The sequence below is a fragment of the Clupea harengus genome, chromosome 14, assembly GCF_900700415.2.
Source record: "Clupea harengus chromosome 14, Ch_v2.0.2, whole genome shotgun sequence".
Classification (NCBI taxonomy): domain Eukaryota; kingdom Metazoa; phylum Chordata; class Actinopteri; order Clupeiformes; family Clupeidae; genus Clupea; species Clupea harengus.
In genome coordinates this window covers 23,002,137-23,010,231 of record NC_045165.1, presented here as the reverse complement: position 1 = coordinate 23,010,231, position 8,095 = coordinate 23,002,137, and the positions used below count along the sequence as shown (strand labels likewise).

At 43.4% G+C, this 8,095-nt stretch overlaps 1 protein-coding gene across 1 annotated transcript; it reads left to right on the top strand.

Moving 5' to 3' along the window:
* The first annotated feature begins 329 nt into the window (after positions 1 to 329).
* Positions 330 to 1,966, top strand: LOC105895737 (phospholipase A2-like). Its single transcript, XM_012822419.3, has 4 exons — positions 330 to 378; positions 1,182 to 1,338; positions 1,459 to 1,598; positions 1,778 to 1,966. The coding sequence occupies exons 1-4, from the start codon at positions 330 to 332 to the stop codon at positions 1,903 to 1,905; spliced, it is 474 nt and encodes a 157-aa protein (XP_012677873.2). The 3' UTR covers positions 1,906 to 1,966.
* The last annotated feature ends 6,129 nt before the right edge of the window (positions 1,967 to 8,095 follow it).

The window sequence follows — 8,095 nt, the reverse complement described above, 5'->3', positions numbered from 1 at the left end:
CACACAGACCTCAGACCGCCAGTGGTGCGTGTGTCTACCAGGTAGGAGATACCACACACACACGCACACACACACAGACCTCAGACTTCCACTGGTGCGTGTGTCTACCAGGTAGGAGATACCACACACACACACACACACACACACTTGCACACACACACACACACACACACACATTCACAGACATCCAGACTGAATAGGTGAATCTGTGTAGCGAGTGTGTGTGTGTGTGAGAGTCTGTGTTTTCATGTCAAGTCAGAATGTGGTGCAGTCATTCTAAGTGTATTTCAACATGTAATAATTCCCAGGTGAAGTTTCTCAGATCAACCATGAAGTTCTCTTGCACTTTCCTGCTGCTGAGTGTCTGCCTGCCGGTCTGTAAGTAATGTGGAGTGTATGTGTCATGTGTGTGTGTGTGTGTGTGTGTGTGTGTCATGTGGGTGGGTCTCGTGTGTGTGTGTGTGTATTAATAGGTGTGTGTGTGTGTGTGTGTGTATTAATAAGTGTATGTGTGTGTGTGTATTAATAAGTGTGTGTACGTGTGTGTGTTAATTAGTTTGTGTGAGTGTGTGTGTGTGTGTGTAATGTGTTTGTGTGTGTGTGTATTAATAAGTGTGTGTGTATGAATAAGTGTGTGCGTCACGTGTATGTGTGTGAGGATTAATAAGTGTGTGTGTGTATTAATAAGTGTGTGTGTGTGTGTGTGTGTGTGTGTCTGTTGCAGTGCTGGCTGGCGTCTCCATGCCAAGGCGTTCTCTGTGTGTGTGTATTAATAATTGTGTGTGTGTGTGTGTGTCTGTTGCAGTGCTGGCTGGCGTCTCCATGCCAAGGCGCTCTCTGTGTGTGTGTATTAATAATTGTGTGTGTTTCATGTGTGTGTGTATTAATAAGTGTGTGTGTCATGTGTGTGTATTAATAAGTGTGTGTGTGTGTGTGTGTTAATTTGTTTGTGAGTGTGTGTGTGTCATGTGTGTGTGTATTAATAAGTGTGTGTGTGTGTATCAATAAGTGTAGTGTGTGTGTGCGTCATGTGTGTGCGTGTGTGTTTGTGTGAGTATTAATAAGTGTGTGTGTGTATTAATAAGTGTGTGTGTGTGTGTGTGTGTATTAAAAAGTGTGTATGTGTGTATTAATAAGTGTTTGTGTGTGTATTAATAAGTGTGTGTGTTTGTGTGTTGCAGTGCTGGCTGGCGTTTCCAGGCCCAGGCGCTCTCTGTGGGACTTGAAAGACCTGATAGACTGTGCTCTGCCGTCCAGCTGGCCGGTCATTGACTTTGCTGATTACGGATGCTACTGTGGAAAGGGAGGCTCCGGCACTGCAGTGGACCAACTGGACAGGTGTGTGTGTGTGTGTGTGTGTGTGTAGGTGCTGTGAGACACATGGTCACTGCTATAGTGCTGCCAAAGCTCTGCCTGCCTGAAGTGTGTGTGTATTAATAAGTGTGTGTCTGTGTGTAGGTGCTGTGAGACTCATGACCACTGCTATGGTGCTGCCATGGCTCTGCCTGCCTGTGCTTCTATTCTGGACCTGGACAACCCCTACACCTATGGCTACAACTACCAGTGTGACCACGCCACTAAGACCATCACCTGCCTGGGTAACACACACACACAAACACACACACACACACACACACACACACAAACACACACACACACACACACAGAGAAACGCACAAACACACACAGTCACACACACACACACACACACACACACACACACTCACACACACACACCACTAATCTGATTATCTTTCCCCGTGTCTCTTCCCCTCAGCTACGAATGACGCGTGCCAGATGTTCATCTGTGAGTGCGATAAGCACCTGGCCCAGTGCATGAGTACTGCCCCCTACATCAGTGCTCACGACCACTACGACCAGGCCCTGTGTCACCAGCACAGCTGAACACCAGGCCATGCCCCCCGTGGAGCCCATCCCCAGCTTAGCCCCGCCCCCATCGGAGCCCCGCCCCCAGCTGACCCCACCCAACTGGGCTTTGACCTCCTGCTAAATAATAAACAAACTAACGGCACTACGAGTCTCATGTCCTCACTACACACACATATAACTAACACACACACACACCTATAACTAACACATATACCTAAAACTAACACACACACACACCTATAACTAACACACACACACACACACACAACCCCTAGACCCACGGCTACCAGTGTGACAAAGCCAATCTGTGCTACTCACAATGGATCTCCAACTCAAATTCCTGAACGGCAATACATGAAAATATATGAAGTGTAATTAAAACCTGGTGCTCTACATATGAGAACATTTTAGATGGATGTAGGGAAACTGTCATTGTGGGTGAGGGTTAGTAGATGGGTAGAACTGTATAGGTAGGGTAGGACTGTATAGGGGCTAGTGGTGGGGGAAAAAATCGATTCTGTTCAGTATCGCGATATTTTGCGCACGCAATTATATCGATACAGTAGCGCAAAGTATTGCAATATTTAATTATATAATTATGTGTTTTACTTTCGGGTTTTCTCCATTGGTTTTCTCTGAGTTTACTCTGATAATATTACATTTGCATATTACATCCACAAGGTGGCGCTTGTTGCGGTGCTTTGTTGACGTGCATTCAACAGCAATTCAATTGAAAATGGCTTCATCATCTCAACCGGTTGTTTACGACGCTCCGTCTTCTTTTAAATCGAAAGTGTGGGTACATTTCGGTTTTTATAAAAAATGTAATAGTAAAGACCTTGACATGCAGTATGCCATCTGCAAAGAATGCCAAATGAAAGTTAAGTACAGTGGGAATACGACCAATTTGAGAGCCCATCTCACAAGGTACCATTTGGCGTTAGCGACCCCTGAGGAGGTGAAACGACCCAAAGTTGTTGTCCTACCCCCAAATCAACGAACCTTGGAACAAACACAAATGATTAAGTTACCTCCAAACTCCGAAAGAGCTAAAAAAATAACTGAGGCAATAGCCTACTTCATCCCCAAAGATTTACAGCCGTACAGTGTGGTGGAGAATGAAGGTTTCCAGAATCTTCTTAGCATACTGGAGCCCAGGTATGTGATCCCGTCACGTAAATATTTTACCGACACTGCCATCCCCAAACTCTACAGCGAAGTGAAAGAGGAGGTAAAGGAAACTCTGAGTTTAGCCGAAGGGGTAACAATAACATGTGACGGTTGGTCTTCAAGAGCTACGGAGTCCTACATGACCATAACTGCGCATCACATCACAGATGAATGGCAGCTTTTAGCTCATGTTCTACAAACTAGGGCGATGCATGAGAGTCATACCGGGGCCAATGTGGCTGAGGTGCTGAAAACGGCAACCGAAGAGTGGGGCATCGCTAAGAAACATATTGTTTTGGTTACGGACAATGCGTCCAACATGGTTGTGGCTGCTCAGGTGGGGGGCTACCTTCACGTGAAATGTTTTGCCCATACCCTCAACCTCGCCTCACAGCGCGCACTTAAAGTGCCTGCTGTCGCTAGGTTACTAGGAAGAGTCCGGCGCATAACCACTTTTTTCCACCGCAGTACAATCGCCAACTCCATTTTGGAGCAAAAACAAAAGCTTCTGGACCTCCCCACTCACAAGCTCAAGACCGATGTTGTGACCCGTTGGAACAGTGGGTACGAAATGCTTGAACGTTTCTTGGAACAACAACCAGCGATCTGTGCTGCTCTGTTGTCTTCTGAGGTCAGGCGGTCAGGCAGTGATATCTGCACCCTCAACGAAAATGACATTACAGACGCTGAGGACATAATGCAGGCACTTCGTCCGATGTTTGTAGCCACAAAAATTGTTTCTGAGGAGAAGAATCCCACTTTGTCTATCATTGCTCCAGTGCAGGCAAAGCTGCTAAATGACACAAATGAGGCAATGGGGGACAAACCGATTGTGAGGGACATCAAACAGGCAATAAGTCAAGATCTGCAGAAGAGATATAGCACTGTTGAAGAAAAGAACACCCTCCACACAGCATCGGCCCTGGATCCACGATTTAAGTCACTGCCTTTCCTGACCACAGATGACATCAGTGACACTTATTCCAGACTGGTTGTGGAGGCAGCCAGCCTTCAGGTAGGCTTTATTGAACTAGTTTATTACATTGTTTAAATAGTTATTATTTTAAAATGTCGGAAAGTATTTTACAAATGCTATATTATTTATCTGATTTATTTAAACCAAGCATATGTTCATCTGGTTAGCATTATTTTATTATATCTGTTTAAATTGCATTGAGCATTCCACAGCTATTTCAAACCTGAGATATGTTTTTTTCTTTTAACATCTATCTAATGTTTCTCTACAGCCCACTATTAGGCAAGAGGAGACCAGCAGTGCCTCTGGAGTAGAAATGGATGGACAGGATCTTGAGGTGCTTGAAGAGCCACAAGCAAAAAGAAGATCTGGGCTAGCTGATTTACTGGGAGAAACATTTTCTACCACAGCCCCACACAAGTCAGCATTTTCCCAAGCTGAAGAGGAAGTGAAGAGATACCAGGAGGCTTCTCCACTGCCACTAGAAGAAAACCCCCTCAACTGGTGGAAAGTTCATGAGGCAGTGTATCCTTTCCTAGCCAAACTGGCTAAAAGATACCTAAGCATCCCAGGCACTAGTGTGTCTGCAGAAAGGGTGTTCTCCACTGCAGGGGATATAGTTACGGCCCAGAGGAGCACTCTAACATCTGAGCATGTGGACCAACTGCTTTTTCTGAGCAAAAATGCCAACATTCCAAAATGAATGTAACATTTTGGTTCATGACCTTGCAGCCAACTGGACTGGACAGTACACATTTTTGTTTATTTTCTCAATTTGATTGAAGCTCCAAGTTACTTATTTATATGATTATTCTCAGGTTTATGTTACTTTATTATGTCTGCTTTATGTTACTCTATTGCATTTCAATAGTTTTAAGTTATGTGCTGGGAGCTCAGCGTTATTGAAAATAATTACAAAGGTCCTGTTTTCTTAATGTTCAAGGACAAAGTTTTTGCACTACTCTCCTAAGTTCTTGCACTGTTGTTCACAGAATTAAATGTGACATTTGAAGTGAGTTGAGCAGTCTGATTTTCCTTATTTTTTGTAATGTCTTTAAATAATATGGAGGACATGAATCGCAATATATCGCAGAATCGAATCGCAATACTTGCTGTATCGCAATATGTTAAGAATCGCAATATATTGAATCGTGGCACCAAATATCGCAATACTATCGAATCGTCAAATTTTTGCCAATTCCCACCCCTAATAGGGGCTGTTCGTATTCTATCACCACACACAATCCTGAGTGTCGGCCAGATCACCACTTCAAGGCCAGGATGTTCAGGGCAGGAGAGGTGCACGCTGGAGATGAGACAATGATGAAGCGAGAGCTGATGCAACCACTTTGTATTGGAAACTAATCAGGAGTACAGGAATTCTCTAACAGAGATATTCAGTATGTTGCAAGCAACCAGTGTGTGATTAAGGTGTGTGTGGAGTATGTGTGGTTCTGAAACAAAGTAGAAAGGGGAAGACAATAAGTACACAGCTACTACGTAGCCCTCGCGCACATATCTACCCTGACATGTTAACTCAACTGGCTAGTCAGCTCACGGTATCACTAAGCATGTAAAATGACTAGATAAGACCCACGAACATGTAAATACAAATTAGTAGGTACGTAGCTACACTATAATGAACACAAATAGCATACGTATGCAGGCTAACAGGATAGAAAGTACATGGTTTGGCGCAATGCAAGGTAATTTAGCAAGCTAACATAAACGTCATTCACACGGTAAATGCTAGCATTCCTTCACCCGTTTAGCACTAATGATAAACAATAAACATCTCTAAACATATAACACTGCTTAATATATGGAATCAACATCACAGTAGAGAACTTACATCTTTCATAGACGCACACGTCGAACTAAAGGGGTTTCTTGGTCTCAACACATGAAAGGCATGGAATTGCTGCTTCAATAGCGGGACACAGTAAAGTATAACAATGTGCGTTCTCTCTCAGGCATGACGTTGGTGCTGCTAATAACAAATTAAGAGGTCTTCAGCATGAAAAGGAAAAATATCATATTAAATGGTAAATAAGTCCAGAGCCTTTTTTACAGTCATGCTGTAGCCTACGGGATTTTAGGTTTCTTTGGTAGCTTTGACTTAGTCTCAGGGTATAAGATCAGGTTGTCTCTGCACTCCTGATAATTTAATAGCGTTGTTCAAGACATCAACACAACTGAATGGATTTAAACACCTTTACAGTCTGGGTATCTTGTCATACATAACTGAGTGGCCTTATCTCTGACATGTCTGTGTGGCACAGGGGTAACCACCTTGTTGCATTCCTTCCTAGTGAGTCAGTAGCTTACTTGTGAGTCTTCACTGCCCTGCTCTAATGCAACGTATTCATCAAGGAATCCTTGCCAAATCAGTAGTCATTGTTTACCCTGCCACACATATCACATCTCGTAATAGGCCGCAAGGTGAACCACGAAAAGTCCTTTAGAAATCGAATCCCGCTCCACAGGCGTGCATCTACACAATATTTAGTTCATAAAAAAGAAAGAGTCGTGCTTAGCTACCAAAAAAAAGTTCGTCGCTGACTTTCCAGTCAATTTTTGGTGCGTTTATGTTTTATGCCGAACTAGTTTCTTCAGAGCGCACAAGGATCTTGGTCGCGAGTGCTGGCACTTTTCGACACGTGATCATGCTACACCAATGAAGTAGCTGCTTTTTGTCAACAGAATGGCAAGATGGCGGCTCCCGTGGTTAGATTCAACGTTACCGATCAAGAGGAAAACACCCGAACATCCTCAAAAGTGGGCTAAATGGATTCTAAATAGTGCTGTATACATAGCCGCGTCCAAGAAGAACAATGAGGCAAATATACGATAATGTTATGCTTATGTTAAGTCATTTAGATCAAGTTTGACATACCTGGGAATACACCTTACTGACGATCTAACATGGACTGTGAACACCCAGCACACACTGAAGAAATCAAGGCAAAGACTGTACTTCCTACGTCAGCTGAGGAAGTTCAGAGCATCAGCACCCATCAGCTGTGTGTCCTGACAGCATCATCACTTGGTATAGGAACTGTACAGCCTGTGACAGCAGTACCGCATCATCAGAGCACCTCTCCCTACAGACCTACAAGAGAAGACTACGTACCAGGGCCCAAAGTATTGTAAAAGACTCCTAACATCCTGACCATGGACTTTTCTAAACACTGAGGTCAGGCAAACATCTCTGCTGCTACAAGACCAGAACAGAGAGACTGAGAAGGAGCTTCTTTCCTCAAGCATTCCGTATCCTGAACACACACAATGACTATATAAACAGCAATTACACTTTTTTTCACACTTGCACATGGACTGTACACACACTGCACTTTATACTCCCTCTTGCTATTTATGAAAAATATTTCTTGATCTTTCTTTCTTCACACTCGCACAGAAAAAGCTTAACACCAAACGAAATTTCACTACATGCTTTACGTAAGTATTTCTATGTATGTGACAAAAAAACCTCCTTCCTTGTATCAATAAAAGGCAGTAATTGTACTTATACCAATGACCATTTGTTCGTTCGTTCATTCATTCATTCACAAATGAAAACAACACTGATGAACCATAAAAACAATCTTTATGAAAAATATGAAATATGATATATAAAACTGTACAAAACTAAATAAGAAATAACAGATTAAGGACACTCAGTCCTCACTGTCAGTGTCAGGACGGTTATCTTCCAGTTCCTCAGTTTATTTTGTGTTGGCACAATTACAGCAACGACATAAGTCTGTGCAACACAATCCTGCAGAAAAACAGGAACATCTGCCTGTCTCACAGGCACCTTTGCAGCCGCAGTCAGGGGCAGGGTTTCTGGTCATCCAGGTGATGTGCAAGGTCTCATCCTCTATTTGCCAACCATATCCAGCAGGTGATGGAGCACTTATATTTTGTTTGGGACAGGACCTCATTATTGCAGCCTAGTAGTTTCCCCTTTTGCAATGCTGATGGAGGGCATCAGCAGTAGGGGGAATGCATAATTCTGGCAAGGCTGATGATGCTATACAGAAAGCCTTGTACCTAGCT

What these genes read in the sequence shown, in the direction of transcription:
- LOC105895737 (XM_012822419.3), top strand. Translation starts at nt 330, where the DNA reads ATGAAGTTCTCTTGCACTTTCCTGCTGCTGAGTGTCTGCCTGCCGGTC. An exon ending in GAGTGTCTGCCTGCCGGTCT is followed by an intron (nt 379 to 1,181) that starts GTAAGTAATGTG and finishes TGTGTGTTGCAG; the next exon opens with TGCTGGCTGGCGTTTCCAGG. An exon ending in GCAGTGGACCAACTGGACAG is followed by an intron (nt 1,339 to 1,458) that starts GTGTGTGTGTGT and finishes GTCTGTGTGTAG; the next exon opens with GTGCTGTGAGACTCATGACC.